The 17,018-nt window shown below is 40.8% G+C and overlaps 1 protein-coding gene across 1 annotated transcript in view; it reads right to left on the reverse strand.

The window, feature by feature from the left end:
- Nucleotides 1-9,145: 9,145 nt before the first annotated feature.
- LOC138605060 (leucine-rich repeat transmembrane neuronal protein 4) overlaps nucleotides 9,146-17,018 on the reverse strand; it is a 109,003-nt gene continuing 101,130 nt past the window's right edge. The window contains exon 3 of the mRNA XM_069677137.1: nucleotides 9,146-16,372. Within this exon, the coding sequence (XP_069533238.1) occupies nucleotides 16,046-16,372 (327 nt within the window). The 3' untranslated portion in view covers nucleotides 9,146-16,045. The remainder of the gene's footprint in view (nucleotides 16,373-17,018) is intronic.

The following is a 17,018-nucleotide window of genomic DNA, read 5'->3' on the forward strand; positions in this document are numbered from 1 at the left end:
TGACATTAGTTTCCTTCGCAGGGTGTCTGGGCTCAGCATCAGAGATAAGGTAAGGAGCTCGGAGGTCCGGGGGGAGCTCGGAGTAGAGACGCTTCTCCTCCACATCTAAAGGAGCCAGTTGAGGTGGTTCGGGCAACTGGTAAGGATGCCTCCTTCGCTCCTCCCTTTGGAGGCTTTCCAGGCTCGTCCAACTGGGAGGAGACCCCAGGCCAGACGGGATATATAATCCCTCCAGCGAGCTCTGGGTCTGCCCTGGGAATGCCTCGGAATCCCCCAGGAGAAACTGGAAAATGTTGCTGGGGAGAGGATGCCTGGGTCACCTTGCTGAGCCTGCTGCCAACGCGACCCGGATAAGCAGAACATAATGGATGGATGGATGGAATGGATCATTTTAAACATGCAGTAGTACATGAAAGAGATAATGCGTAAAAAAAAAAAATTTCCTCTGGCTCCTCCTACTACTCCTAATGGCATTTGCCAGAATCCACCGCTCCCGAACCACAACAACCAATCAGAGCCAAGCAGTCTCTCAGGCTGCTGTAAATCACACACTGCGCAGCATCACTCCTGCGCGCATGCGCACACGGTCAAGCTCAATTTCTTCAGTGTGCGCAGCATCAGCCGGTTTGTGTCCACAAAGGCTTAAAAACAACCACCGGGAATGAAAAACTGCCCATCCCTCTTTTGCCATCTACGGCTTATACTACAAAGACTGTTAAACCGAAGAAGAGAAATGAGGAATAGCAAACTAAAAAAAAGGAGGGACCTGTAGGTTTAATTCGTTCAAATTTTGAGGCAAAGTCCACTTACTTCTCCATCTTACCTACTGCAGCTTTAAACATGGGCCGATATGAATCCCTCAAATTTGACCGGAACTTTTTTTCAATTAATGGGCTGCTCCAACGGCCCTCATAGTGGCTGGACCACTGGGAAATGTATAGATGGTCAGGCCGTCATTGCATGGGGGGATTAGTTATATTGGTTTTCAGAAAAATCTTATTAGTTGTCTCTGGGAAAAAAGTAAAAAATCTGACATCACTTAATGTGCAACAGGAATCAGCTTTGTGTTATTACACTTGAATTGCAGTGAAGCCAAAAACCCATCTATCAATGTTATCTTTAAGACCCATTTGCCCCAAATGAGAACAGTCTAATGATAAACCATTTACTTTTGGAGGATGTACCATTCTTAACATCTGTGTTTTTATTGCAAATTCTAAATCCCCTGCTGTATTTTAGCTTCAGGGAAATCACTTTTTAAAGCTCTTCACCTACAATATAGGAGCCGCACTCTTCTCTGATCTGCTCCACTTTGCTTTGTTAGCCTGTAATCAAGTCCATTCCTCCCTCTCAGTACAGAAGGCCCTGTCCAGTGGTTTAAGTGCAGCACTCTCTCAGTACATTTTCAAATAATGCATGAGTTTTGTGTGAGAGTTTGTGTGCGTTTCTGTGTGTGTGTTCTACCTTGGGAGTCTCTACATCTTGAAGAAGCACCGATTTAGGGGGTTTAAGTCAGGTAAGAGAGATCCAGTTCTGTAAAGTGATTGCACCCCGTGAGAGAGACTAAAACCTCCACACAGGGGAGTTTAAGATGGTTTGTAGAGAAAAAAAAGTAAGACACTTTGAAACCCCACGAGAGACACTGAAACCACAGGCAAAATGTCGAACTTGTTTGCTGGAGTTAGTGAAATGAAGCAGCTGTGCTTTTGCACCTTGCCGAAACAAGACATATCTTTGTTGTAACACCACATGTGACCAAGTAGTTTTTTTTAAACTAGCTGTTATATCATTGACAATTACTTTTATTACTCAACTTACTACCACAAAAAATATATACTGATGTTTGCATTGTCAGATTCCAGGGCTTTGGTTGAAAGTTGTCTTTAGGGTGTAACATAGCAGTAAATGAAAATTACTTGTTCAGCATTGATGCTGTTAAAGGGAGAGTTTCATATAGATTTGATAAAACCACCTTGATTCATTCGTTTCATGTTAAAGCAGCTGCAGGAGGAATACACTTCGCTTGCAAAGATAAAAGAGCCTAACATTTTGCTCTTAACATCTTGGGTGGGTAGCGGGTTAGCAGTCATAAAATAAAGTTTTTATCTGTTAAAAATGGCAAAATAGTTGCAAATTGGTGAGGTTTAGTCACCTATACTACTTGGTTGCCACTACAGTCATAGTATGGTAAAACTTTGATACACTTTTCAAGCACAGAACACTTACATTGTAACCATGCTCATTCCTTTGCATTTCTTGAAGTCCACTGCTGACCTTGAGATCATGAACTCTTGCCTTACGGCCTTTGCCCTCAAGCTTTATCCATATGCAAAATATGTACAACACTAACACCATCTTTGATGGAACCGCCTGAGTTTCAGAATCCTCAGCTGTCTTCCCTCTCATTATGTGCAACTGTATCCTCAGGGGGGAGGCTGCAGATTAAGCTTAAGCTCATTGCCCTCCCTTCAGGGGTCTGCATGTGTCCCTACTTTCCCTCTATTAAACTCTTCAGCTCCCGCTTACTGGTGGGAAGAAACATCTGTCTGGTTTTAGCTTTAAAATTGTTCAGGAAACCTCTGTGACCTTGAATGTGCATCTTCAAATCTGTGTGTCTGAGACCCAGCAGTCGGGCTTCTTTCTGCTCTATCACAGGGGTATGGAGTCTCCCTCCTCCAAATCCTGTAACAGTGGGTTGTTATGGTGGAAAACCCTTGCTTATGGCTTCCCTGCTGGCATCTAACACTCAGCTATTGCCCTCTTCTCTGTGTGAAAAGAAAACTGAGAGTAACAACAGCACAGTCTCAAATGTTATCTTAACACTTTCGTCACTATAAAGTTTTCCCCTTTGAGAAAAGCCCGACTTAAGGTTATTACATAATTGTTTTTATTTTGAAAAGAAAACTCTGCACCAATTTGTAAGTTATTGAAGTACATTTATTATGTTTGTACTCAGAGCTTAGACATTTCAAAAGAAGCTGTTATACCACAATTCTGTTTAGTTTGGAATTTGAACATTAATTCTTAATCATAGGTTTTTGAAGTTTTTGATTTTAAAAAGAAAACTTTGTACCAATATGTTCTTGTACTCACTCATTTGAAAAGAGGTTGCTACATCTAAATTTGCGTCCTCATTTTGAATCTCATTAAAAATATAATGTCTTCACATTCTACTGCCTGGCTGATAAACAGAGCCATCAAAGACATACACACAATTATATTTTTTATCATTAATTCTTTACAAAGCAGTGTATTCTAAAAGAAAGTACATTCATACCCAGACAGCACGGAAAAAGAAAAGAATGCATGAAAGCACAAACCCAAAAGAGATCAAATAAAGCAAAATGTAAACTCTATTTTTAAACAGTGACTGCTCATTCCAGGTCAAGGGGAAGAAATGGTGCAGAGTGTAAAAGCAAAATGCCAAAGGGAACAGGCAAAAGGCTCTCTTTGGCAACAATTGTGGGTGAAATTTACTTAAGCTGAGTCCGGACTGAGGACGGATTCAGTTAAAAGCCAGGCTGGGTTGTATGAGGACAAGACATTTTACATCCCTGAGGAGCTCTATTACTTACTGTGGATGTGCGGCTAGTGCTATAGAAAGCTTTGCCTAGTTAACAGAAAAAAAGAAGAAAGAGGGAGAGAGAGAGAGAGAGAGAGAGAGAGAGAGAGAGCTGCAAAACATGAGAAACAGCCTAAGAGTGTCTCAAAGCCATGTATTTTCCACTTTCTTCCAGTTGAGAATTTCAGCCCCACACCACCATCACGCTGCTTTAAAGGTCACTGAGAATCAGACTGTGCGCACTTACCAAGCCACCTGACCAGGCCAATCAACCACCAGCCATGGGCTTTTTCACACAGTCTGAGATGAGGTAGGCTGTGTGCAATCAGCTGAAAGAGGCTGACCCCTCAGCCAGGTCAGACCTTATTTTAACCTTTCAGATAAGGTTGGCCTTTGCAGGGGAAAAGCTGGTACCCTTCAAAGCACGGCAATTTGGTGTATTTTGATATGATGCTGCCCAAAGCATTACAGTGTATCTTGAACAGTATCTTGTAATGCTGTATGCTTTGGTAATGTTTTTAAAGTGCAAAATGTGTGCAAAATGTTGATACTTCCGGACACTGTTAAAAATGATTCAAATATGTCTATTCTTAAACCTTTCTGTCACCCCAATGATGGTATGTTCTAAGGCTGAAATAAGTGTTACCCATTTCATTTGCAGTATCCATTAGCAGTTAAAAAAGGGTCATGACCATCGTGTCAACTAACTTATGCTTACCTGCCTCCAGCTTTAAATGGTATGATGAATAAGTACTGCTTCATTTCATGACGTTTGTCTTGACGTGACTCCAGAGGGTGTGTGATCATTGGAGGAGAAAAGTAAAAGATAGCAAGACCTCATGTCGTGAAAACCGCTGTGAGCCGGACTGTGAGCGGGCCTGTCATGTTCTTCCAAGGCGGTGATGGCATGATGCGCGTATCTGAAGCGACAGCAGGCTGAAGCAAACAGATCTCCCATCTCTGTGACACTGACAGCAACTCCTTTGCTGTGGGTAGAACAAGCCAGCTGCATTCATCAACTTTACTTCCTAGGTGTTTGTGTGACAGTCTTGTGTCTGAAAAAGTTTAGAGAATAAACTCAAACTCTGAAATGTAGGTTACACGGGCGCTGTTTCTGTATTTTCTTAAGGTTTTTCCCCTCGCCTGTCCCTGTTCAGTACTTTGGTGACTCACTGTGTGCGTCAGTTGCAGAACAGGTACAGCTGCAGGAAGTGTTTTGATATCATTTTACCTTTGAGATTAGGTGCATTTTGTGCCATAATCACCTTCCAGATTGGCACAGGACCCCATTTCCCAAAAAGCAACCTGTGATGTAAGTGATGCGATGTAATTTGAGTCGGCATTACCTTTAGGTGTGGAGGTATGTATGATTTAGGCTATGGCTAAAGGCCACATTCACTGCTACTAGCATTGCACACCTTTATCTTTGATTTAATTGATCGAGGCACCAAGTCTTGATAAGAAAAAGAAAAGGCTAGGATAATTTCAGACCCTAGTGGAACTCAGGGTAGCTTATATTCTTTCATTTTTTAAGATTTTTTTGGGGGCTTTTATGCCTTTATTAGGATGTGAGGACAGTAGATAGTGTTGGAAACAGGGGAAGAGAGAATGGGGGATGACGCACGGCAAAAGGCCGAGGCTGGCAGTTGAACCCAGGGCCGCCGCTTAGAGGACTGTAGCCTCTGTATATGGAGCCACCGATTTCACCGCTGAGCTTAACCAGCACCAACCAGAGTATCTTAGCCCCAAACATTAACCTTACAATGGACCTCAAAGCAATTCTGGTTGAGAGGTTCAAATTTGTTGCATCTCGTTCCACCCACGCAAGCTGTGTGTGAGAGGTGTAGTCAGAAGTGTGTTCTGCTACAGCGATACATGCAACAGTAAGGTTGTTGTGCACTGACATATCTTGAAGTACACTTCTGCATTAGATTAGAACTTTAGTTTCCCCAACAACAAAATATTATGCAGCCGTTGCAGTACAAAGTAGGAAGACTGAAAATACTTAGAACACGAATGTATGCTATAATAATAAAAAATAATAAGTAATATAAGTGCATAATGCCAGAAATATAAACAGCCTAACAGTAATGGTAAAGATAATAACAATATACACTTCTTAACTGTTACATCAATACAGAAAGGTGAATTATTCTTCAGGAGCAAAATGTTTAGTTGTTTCAGGTTTTATTTCTGTGGCCATTTTTGATCAATTCAGAGCCCATAATGCTGAATTTTCTGTCTGATTGCACACATGAAGCATACTGAATAAGCTACAGCTATGATCTCTCTCTCTGATAGCATGGCCTGAACAGGCTCCTGAGTACTTTAGCATTTAGAGCCATACTGATGAGTGTGTGACCCAGGTGGGGCACCCATCTGCACACAGGAAAAAAAGCCAAAGTGCACTTGAATGTGCATTTGATTGTGCTTTACTTCCTGTCCTGTGGACACAGTGCGAGTATTAACACGTCTTTTTAGGCCCGAGCACCAACGGGTGCGAGGACCCTATTGTACCTGAAGGAATTCATCTTCTTCTTCTTCTTCTTTCTTTCATTGTCCTCGAAAATTGCATTTTTCGAGGTGTAAATGTGCTCGGAGCATCATGAAACTGTGCACATGCATCAGGTCTGGCGAAAAATTCGATATTTCATGGGCGTCTGCCAGGAGACCGGCAAAATGGCTCCATAGTGCCCCCTAGAAAATTGCAAAAAGGCCTCCCCATAGAGGTTATTTTTTCTTATTTTCTGTGTAGATTTTTTTGACATCACCTGGTAACTTTTTTAAAAATGAGAGCAAAATCTGCTGGACTTACAGCTAAGACGTTTTGTTCAGTACAGCTACATTGGGGTGTGGGATACTCTCCCGCTGTTGTACTGTTGCTCCAGTTTGACAAATGCCTTCTCTAAGTGAAAATGTTTCTTGTTCTACAGTATGCAGTGCACACTTCTCTAAACAGCATAGACACTACAGCTCTGATGGTGTTTCAGCACACAAATCATTGATGAGCCTGAACATTGATGAGCCTGAAGCACTGTTTTAGCATGTTGGCAGGTTTTAAAAAACATCAGAATTGGTATGAAAATAAGAGAAACTCTGGCTATAGTGGATGCCAATCTCCTAACATGCAGGAGGATTGTCACACACTGTGATCACAGATCACACTGTGGTCTGCATTTCTTGTTTTCACGGTGCTCTTTGTGGATCGTGTTGCTATTTTCCGGAAACCCCTGTCAGGCTAACAACAGGCTGTCAAAGCCTGCTGAGTGTGAATTTGTTCCCCTTTCTTTGGACTCTGTGATTGCTATGCTGCAGGTGGCAAAGAGTCCAGATAACACTCATTACTGTGGATTTGTGTAGATGCTTGAGTGACTGCTGAAATGTCTTAAACTTGTCAGGAACAGTCGGGCCCGTTACAGTTTGGCATTTTAAATGCTTTGACATCTTACTATGAATCTAAATGAATGATCCCAGACACAGCTGTGGCAAAATTTACCAAGGAAATCATTAAATGAGAGCAAGAATTTGAGAAGACAGCAAGACAGCTCACAGATTACGGAGAGATATTGAAACAAAGACAAAAGAGCAAGAGCCACATACTGTGTAAAATCCACAGAACTGTTAAATCCTGCAAAAGAAGTTGAAATAAATCGATAAATTATCAACAACCAACGCCATCATAAAGTGCCTGGAAAATCAATACAGAGGGTAGGCATTTAGTGAATCATGATCAAGTTGAAAAGGTCCATTTTTTTATTGAGAATCCCCATCCCAGCCCCTGTCCTAAGTAAGAACAATCTATTCTGTCTTCTTCGTGAATTACCTCATGCTATGAACTCAACATCGATTATTAAAGGTCAAAATAAAGGTCAGCTTCATGAAACATCAAGTTCCATTCGATGATCAGTCAATTATCATTTTTGCTTGACTGCTTGTATCTGGTTTTTCTTCTCTATGTAATCCTTGTTTTGAGGGACAATATGTCAATGTTCAAGCATGATTTTCATTAATAATGGAGGGTCAGCTCATATGCAAACAACAATAGTACAGCAGAGTTGCAGACTGTATCACTCACTGTAAACCTGCAAAAATGTCCCAGTGGATATTTTGAACTACTTAGAGTCTTGAGTCTTCCATGTCAAGAACAGGAGACTGTCTCAAAGAATATGTCAAGGAAAGGTGGATGGATGCTGAATTTTGCCAAGTAGGACATGTTCCTGTATCAGCGTAACCCATTGCAAACAACCAATAACAATCCTATGACAAAATCAGTGCGGCTCCTGTGCTTTTCTCAAAATTCCCTTCCTTATCCTTAGCTGCATGTCTTTAATTCATTACTATTTAGTCTTAAGTACATACATCGTAGTACAACTTAGGATGTGAAGAATTTTTTTTGTGGTGGCTAGTTAAAACATAAACCATTGAATATATGAAATTCTATAGCAACCACCAAAACTACATCACATTATTAGTTGTTTCCACAAAAAATTACAATGCTAAGCTTAAATGTGTCAATGAATTGTGCAAACTTAAGGATTTTGTCATCTCCACCCTCTGATGTGAACAATATTGTAGCTTATTGGTTAGCTTACTTATTAGCATTGTCTCAGCAAAGTAATATAGCTCTAGCTAGGTATAAGACTATAAAGATTAAATATCTAAGACTTAAAGATATATGCTGTGTTCGAAATGCCATAGTATACTAGCAGTACGTATTGATTTGGCTAAAATGTAGTTTGTAGCATGCAAACAAAAGCAAAATGTGCAGTATGCCAAAAATACCCGGATGTCGTACTGATTTGGAAAAACTCTCCAGTATGCATCGGACCAGTCTACCTTGCCTACTGTATCCCACAATGCAAAGCGATGGAATGTCGCAGTTGAAATGGCAGACAGCAGCAGCATTCCAGCAGAAGGGGGTGCAATAGCTAAATAAGAGGTGGTTGTTGTTTACTTCCGGCTGGCGAAGCATACTGCAAAATGAATTTGAAAAGCTCCTCCATAATACATACTACCGCAGAACACAGTATGCAGTATATGGCATGTAGTATATAGTATATAGTATGTAGTATGGCATTTTGAGCACAGCCATACAGATAATAGCAGTGGTGGTGGACATTGATCCCTGAACATACTTGGCAAAATCCTGTCATGTGCGAGTAGACATTGGTGCCTTAGAGTGAGAAGTATGATTATAATATCTTACAATACTTACATTAAAAGCTTTAAGTATAAAGGCAAAAGGATTACCAAAATGGATGTAGAAGATGATTAGAAATGTATCTTTAACTCCAAGAGGCTCCGAACACAGTCATACACTTCCCATAATGCAATCTGATTTCTGAATCTTATTTGCGATCATGTCCAACAGGTCTTTCAAAAAGTACACAATTTCCATTAACATTCCAACTCTTTAAACCCAACTTGAAATGACGCCATCGGCGCTCCTTCCAAGAAAAAAAAGAAAGCAACGTTATAAAGAAATAAAATTGTACTTTGGCTTTTTAACTGTGTAAAATCAGTAAAATTGCCAGTAAAAACAGGTTATAATCCAGCATATAAAGATAAACAAGACAACACAACTCCCATCTTTAGATGTTTATTTCTGATATCATCATCAAAATTTTTACAAAACATTTTCTGACAATAATATACTCAAAGAAGAGCCATATTTTTGCGCTTGGACCAGGTCTCCACAAAAATGCTTTAGGTCTGAATACAGTAAAAAGAAACAAAATCCAAATAAGAAAAAAAAAAATCAACAACAACCCAACTACCAAAGAAAACAATGCAGCGCATATTTACACCCTACAGAAATCAATGCTCTCTGCAGGAAATGAATGAGAAGGAGACAGCGGGGATCCCCTGGTTTATGTGGAAAGCATTTAACTGGCAGCAATTTGATTTGAGCCTGCAAGAAAACAAAGAGTAAATCTGATATTGCTTTCTGTCAGTTTTCTCTCTGCTTTCGCTCTCTCTGCACTCTAAAGCCAATTGCAGGAGCAGAATGTAGTCTATTTAAATAAAAACCTTCCTTTCTTCAGTGCTCACATTAAATCCAATTAGGGGCGTAAACGGGCTTTGTCAGACAAACGAAAAAGTGTGTTTCCCTGACAGAGGTTAATGATCATGCCTTCCCTTTCTGTGTCCCCTCTGACATGAGCAATGGCAGAAAAACAGAGTCAGGACAATGCCGGTCAGAGGTTGAAGACTTCCTGCTAATGTGAAGCAGCATGGAACAATAACAATCAATGGGGACCGGGTTGGCCTGAACATCAGTAATGGTGACGCTGGTTCAGAGGAGGTAGAGGAGTAGGTGCTGCTTTAGTTACACACACACAGTCTCACACACACACAGTCTCACACACACACACACACACACACACACACACGCAGACACACAGGCCATCTGGGTACATGCAGGGTAGCTAACTCACTAGCAATGCCACCAGTCTCTCTTTATGCATTATAGCGTGACAAAGTTATTAATTCTTACCATTTTGCAGTCTGCACACACACTTATGACACGCTTACAAAAGTTGAAACTGAAATTGGAAATCTTGAATGGCAGATAGGGAGCATAAGCTTGTTTTTTTTTTGTGTGTTTTTTTTTTTTGCTTGCTTGCTTAGCCCTCCTATCTGTGTGTATAAGTGCTGACTCTGGAGTCATGACTGTGTGCTGTACGGGAATGCCCCAGCGCTGCCTGCGGTTAAGACACAGATGTATGGCACGGAAAGAAAAGCTGCAACTCAACGCCTGGCTTGGAATTCATTTTTCAAATCTATTTATCAGGTAATGGATTAGAACCTACTGAACCGTCACAGATGGCCTTGGGTGAACTGGAATGAATGAGAGCGTCAAAACCTGGAGTGCTTTATTATCATTTATCAAGGCGTGTGTGTTGCCTGCCTGTGTTGTTTATAGATGCTTTTGGTTGTGTATATGCATTTATGCATGATTGTTTCGCAGGTGAAGACAGTAGAACATTTTAAATGGATTAAGGTTGAAATTGTGTCATTTATAATTTCTATTCACATAATCTGTTCAAAACCTAAGAGTGTGTTTATCTTTGTATATGAGCATGCAGAACACATACAGTTAGGGAGATTCCAGTTGATTTGAGTATGCCTTCTGTTTTGTCTTGGTTTGCCATATGTTACTATTCCAAATACATGTGATCTCAACAGGTTCTCAACCCCAACTCATCAAGCTATGGTAGCTTGGTCTGTGGCTCTAAGCTTCAAAATATAAAGATCTATGAACTGCAGGTCGTTAGTTAGGCACCTGCAGGGCTCCACAGTCAAGTTAGCTATAATTAATATTAGGGATGCACCGATACCAATACCAGTATCAGGTATCGGGCAGTATCAGAGCCTAAGTACTCATACTCTTACTCGTAAAACTATGACGAGTACCGCACCCGAATACCACTTTACGGCATGATGTTAGCCTCCCATTAGTTAAGCAGGTAGGCGGAGAAGCAAAGTTTAGTGTTAAAATTTCACCAACAGTTGCAGTTGCATCGTTCAGTCGATGTACTTTGCTACAGTCAGAAAGTAAGGAACATCTGATGAATATTAGATATGTTTTTAAAGTCATTATGAGAACTTGATGATATTATTAAATACTCATATCGGCACTCGGTATTGGCAAGTACCCAAATATCAGTACTTGTACTTGGTCTAAAACAAGTGGTATCGGTGCATCCCTAATAAATATACAAAGTCTGGTTAAACTTTTATAAGGCTGGAAAGTCAGCCATTATAAACAAGCAACATCCAATTGTTGATCCAACAATTATTGATGCGTCATTAATGTTGTGAAAAGTGGCAATTTTGGTAAAGTTTAGGCAACAAAAGTCCTTGTTTAGATATTGAAAAAAAAGGTTACGGTTTGTGTTTAAATAAGTACTAAGCTATACCTACAACCGTAAACTAGTTTTGAACTTATGCATGTTCTTGTACAATGGAATGTACATTGTGGAACCAATGTATATTAGAGATATAATCTTGAAGATTTTCATGTAAATAAATGTCTATCTATCGCGGAATGAGGTAACACAATGGTGATTAAGGCCCACTGATGAAAGCCTTTACATCTGCAGTGTATAGTATTATTATGGACTGGGTGTCTGCGGCGACATTCGTTGAAAAAATCACAAGCAGCGCCCAGTTAGTGACGCGTTTTAACCCAGCAGTGGTTGGTCTGCCAGAGAGGGTAGGCAGAGCTAAGCAGCTGCTTTTCCAGTCTCTATGTGTTTGAGTAATCTACTATGGCTGATCAAACAAAGAGAAGATTGATGACTGCTGATACAACTTAAAAAATAAGTGAAAACCAAAGAAAAAGAAACAAATTCAACGCTCAGATGAAGGCAAACAGTCTAAAAAGGAAAGCAACTGTCAGCGAAGAAAATGAAGATTTACCACCGTAACAAAGGGAGCCAACCGTAGCTGTCTGGTTATTTGGGACGTAGGCGACCACAGTTGCCTTTTATCGCCAGTAGATAGATAGAATGAAACTGAGAACTTTGAGATTATATATAGTAACTTAAGTCAAAATCAACTTCTTAAAAATAGGCAACATTTGTTTCTCAAGGGAATCCAACCCTGGTCACCTGAATGAAAGTCGCAGGGGGTACCTACGGTGTTATATTTTGATCTGTGTGCCACTGACCAAGCTGCTGTATTTGACCAATTTGGAGTGAGAACGTGATTCTTGATTTGCTTGTCTGAGCTTGGATGAAGTTTGTGTCATATCCTGCAGTGGGGATACAGCTGGCATTCAGAAACATCAGAGAGCTTTCTTTGTAACACAAAAAAAATGTCCTTGCACTTACCCATTTGTGCCTCCATATCCTCCCCATTGTACAGCTCCCCCTTCCACTTCCTCTGGCTTCCCTCTCCACCCCCCCGGAGATTTGCATTTAGCATTTCCTCTGTGCATTAATACTGAAATATGAAAGTTTTCACTGCAATTCTTCAGACCTTCATTCACCCCACCCGAAGCCAAAAAGAGACGAGGAAAATAAGAGAAATGTTCCCAGTGGGGACTTGAGCCCTAACTCAAAGCTCGGGGTGTACAAAACCATAAACAAACAAAGCAGAAGAGAAAATAAAGCCTGTTGGCGTTGCGGGGCTGGCGCAGACGGTCCTGGAGTTTAGCTCAAACATGCATCATTAGCATGCAGTGCCTGTGCTTCCAGCTCTCTGATGGCAAAAGAAATGGACAAAAGACTAAACAATTACTGGCAGCAGGATTTGAACATTCCCCTGAACATGTCCAATTTTATCAGGGTGGTAGTCATGATTTATCAATCGCTTATTAGTAGGTGATTTAATTGTGAACATACAGATATTTTATTAGCATTTTCTAATTACACATGAAGGGCAAAGTAGCTTTGATCATTGTGTTTAGACTGGATTGAACCATTATCACTGTTCTAAAAAGAGAGGTAATTACTACACATGGGGTACTGGGCTTTAGCAGGAGACTATTAAAGGGAAAGTCTGTCCCTGGAGTGCCCAACACAACTTCCTACTCTGTGTCACAGCCTATATAGTGCCAGGGAAGACTATGTTTGCTGAGAAAGGGGCAGGAATAGGTCAGCCAACAGGTTGCCTTGATAACCGTACAGTTGTCCATGACATGTGCTGTTGGTTCTAGGGCACTCCAGACAGGAAATAACCTCTTACTACTTGGTTCAGCGCTCCTCCCTAACTGGGCATAGTTTCCCAAAATATCAGCATGCGGACAGAAATAGAACATCATTAAACAGGTTCACCCGAGTCACCAAGAGGCAGATATGAAATTCAGGCCAAGGAGTTAGCAGGGGTGATATAGAGCAAGGCAAGACAATACATGGATAGAATTGAGAGAACTCCCATTATAAAGACATTGGCACAGCTGCTATTACAAAGTAAACTCCACCAGCACTATTAAGCAACCGTACTGAGCGAATCAACTGCTTTTTATGCATTGTCCTGTACACGAAGGGGACTAAACCCTTCTTTGTCATGAAACCATGGAGACTTTTGGGTCACTTGTTATTTTGGGGCTGGTTTTTTTGGTAAAACATTTAACAAAATAATGGCACATCAAAAAGAACATCCTTCACAAGTTAAACTCTTGGTATAAAGAAAAGCAAAATTCTTCTCCCCGAGTTGACCTTGAAATGGCAGATAGTGTTGAAATTCTTAAACAAGAGGAGTGGATTGGGATGTAACTGACAACATGTTGTACGGCCACCTCCTGCAAGATGAAACATGCCTGATGTCAGAACAGAAACTATGGATCTCTATAAGGTTTGACGCTCCAAGTACATCACAATACCAAGGCTCCCAATCTTCCCTTCTTCATGTGATTCGGTAAAATGATTGGATTTGAGAAATAACATCAGTAATTAGTGTTTAATGGTAGAATAGTGTCGGGAGCAGATAGAAAAATATTTATCATTGAAACAACAGGAGCGATAAAGTAGGAACCTCTTCACCGAATCATCATGGTAACAGATTCCCACCGGAAAGTGAATAAGGCTCCTCTTCTGTTCACAAGCAGTTTGTGTTTCAGAAGAAGTCAAGTTCATACTTTTTTTTCTCGTTTAAAGATTCCCTATTTACACGATAAATAAGTTCTATTTGATTTTGTCCGTGGATTAGTCTCTTAGAATTTCTTGACATCTTTGAACATCTCAAAAATTGTCTCTTATGCTCCAAGCCAAAACAACACAAAAACAAAACCAAACAAAAAATCTGTATTTTTGTCTTATCTTGAGGATACACCAACTTTCGTAGGGAATTTGGCCCATTGCAGTTTTCATCTGTTGATCAATGAGTCCTGCTGTGGGACACAAGTGTATGACCACTGATGTTCAAAAGCAGCCCCAGTGCACTGCCTGGATTAAGCCGGAGATGATACTTGACAGGCCATCACAGCCGTATCTGTAGTCCTCATCAGCTCCATATGTCAATGAGTAGCGGTGCTTGACACAGTGGCCAAAGGGCTACAGAGTGCAATAAAGTCCTTGCACTGAAGCCACGCTTTCAACAAAAAAAGGAGTTGTCAGCAATATTCCCGGTACAGCCAGTGGGTTCATGCGCAGGTCAAAGAAAAGCCAACGTGCTGGTTTAACTTGCCACAACCAGGCACTGTTGTTCTCTGGGCCGGAGGGGAGTTGGGAGTACATGACCAGAGCTTTCCCAACCCATGGTGCTCTCCAAATTGTCCAGTGTGATGAAAAGTCAAACATTGATTCAGCAATGTTTCCAATTGACTGTTTGGGGCAGTGAGAGTGGTCGGACTTTCAGTTAAATGGACCTTTTTTTAAGAATATGTACAATACTTTGCATTCAAATGTACCTATTTTACCACATTGACTCCCCATGTTTACCTCTTTAAAGCATAGTGGATCATTCAGCTGGGATATAATCATATACACAGACTTGCCGTTCTGCTGTGGGCCTCAGTATGTTAAAGAAATAATGTATATACCATAGTGTTTCTTATTTCTTGCTGCATTACCAGGATGATGGATAACAACTGAACTGATGTCTGGATTACCAGGTGAAATACCTAATTACAGTGTGATACATTTAATTTCACTTTCACTACCTTACTTGTATGTATCACATGATTACTTTGTTAATCCCTTAAGACAAGCCCAGTTAATCTGAATCCACCTGGGGATTTGGTTTAAACTGTGAGTGTGAGTTGGCAGAGGTTAGTTTCGTAGACTAACTGGCATTTTAAGAATACCCTCAACTAAAGCAGCTTATGTGCATTAAAATAATAATATAAGTAAACTCTTTGGTTTGACATGCACATTAATGGAATCCAGCATGAGATCCCACATCTAAAATAAAAAACAGAAAGTGAATCAAAAGATTAAGTCTATGAAAATGCCTGTCTCGAAAAAATTACTCTTTTATGAAATGATTCTATGGATTCATCCTTGATAAAAAACAACCGATGAGATATTTTAATATTTGTCACAGTATGAAGCCCCTTGCTCTCACGTGATATCCAGCGCTAACTAATCTCACTTTTTGTGATCAAGAACTCATGATTATTGCACTTTCCCTTAAACTCCTGACTCAGCACAAGTCGACGGCTGTTATGCTGTGAACATGTGCCCCATGATGTTGTCATGGGATATGGCAAAAACCAGATTCGTAAACAAGCTAAAATTGTTTTGTCATGTGCTGAATTACTTTCCCAAGATTCATTAGTAACGAGTTTCATATGAGGTGCTTTGGAAAAAAAAAACTATCTGAAAGGATTTCTCCCACTGTACTGTATATTGGTGAGACTGTGTGTTTTAGATACCAAATCCTTTTAGGCAGAATTGGAATATTTTGTCCTTTTGTTCACAGACTTGTGTTCTGAAAACAAGGCCCCACTGAATAGCCAGCTCGCCTGCCCCTTCGTTTCAAAGTCATGGTGAATCAGAGGCCCTTGCCCCACTTGGAACAACCAGGCTCGGCTTGCTAGCGTCCAAATTTGAGTGTGCCTGTGCGCTCGATAGTAGGGTAATGTCCACTGCTGGGACCTTCACTTGGTGGTCTGAGGGGTGGGGGTGGTGGAGATCGAGGCCCTGGCACAGGGGCACCTATGCTGGCAGCGGAGGGCACGGCGGGCAGCGCCACAGTCTGTATAGTGCCCCTATCACACGGCCCCAGGTCCTCCAGGCCCTCCAGGCCCTGTGGGGGTCCCTCATAGCCCATGTTGAGCCGCAGGGGCTGATGGGCCTGGCAGTAGTCTACAATGGGCTGCTCATAGCGGTAGAAGGTCAACGCGCCCAACTGGTGGGGGACCTGTTTAGATAGACAGGGAGCAGAGAGGAAAAGAGTGAAGGAGAATGTAATGGAGAGGATTAGGTCGGGGAAGAGGACATGTGGGCAGGAATGTACAAGAGTAAAGGAAACACAGGAAGGAGAAGAGGGAACAAAAGGGAACAGAGAGAAAAAATGTTAGCAACATGCACTAAAAGTTTCCTTTAAATTTACCTAAACTAAATAATATCTAAACACACCTTAATGTTGTTTTTTTCTTTTGTGGGAGGTCTGAGTTCTAATAAACACCTCTAATATACAATAAATAATGTCCTGTTGCAGAAAGCAAAGCTCAGACAATAGGTCAATGATGATTGAAATAGTTTTGCACTAGAGAGAAGTTGGTTAATGTTATAGTTCAATAGTTATAGTAAAACAACAAAATGATTAATGCTTGGTTTGTGACAGGCATTTTTTAAATCTATTTTTATGCAATTGTTTTATTTTACCTCATATAATCTGTTTGACATTTTAAGGATACATCCATGCCAGTCACAAAACATAAAGGTTTCTGCTTTTTACCACGTTCAACGGTTGTGAGACGAATGTAAATTGTGGTTTTTAAAGCAGCAAAAGCTACATTGCAACATGTCCTACCACAAGCAATGTTCTATAATAATGAAGGGAT

Source organism: Semicossyphus pulcher, unplaced genomic scaffold, assembly GCF_022749685.1.
Source record: "Semicossyphus pulcher isolate SPU_LCO1_2020_fin unplaced genomic scaffold, fSemPul1.0.p SCAF_28, whole genome shotgun sequence".
Lineage (NCBI taxonomy): Eukaryota > Metazoa > Chordata > Actinopteri > Labriformes > Labridae > Semicossyphus > Semicossyphus pulcher.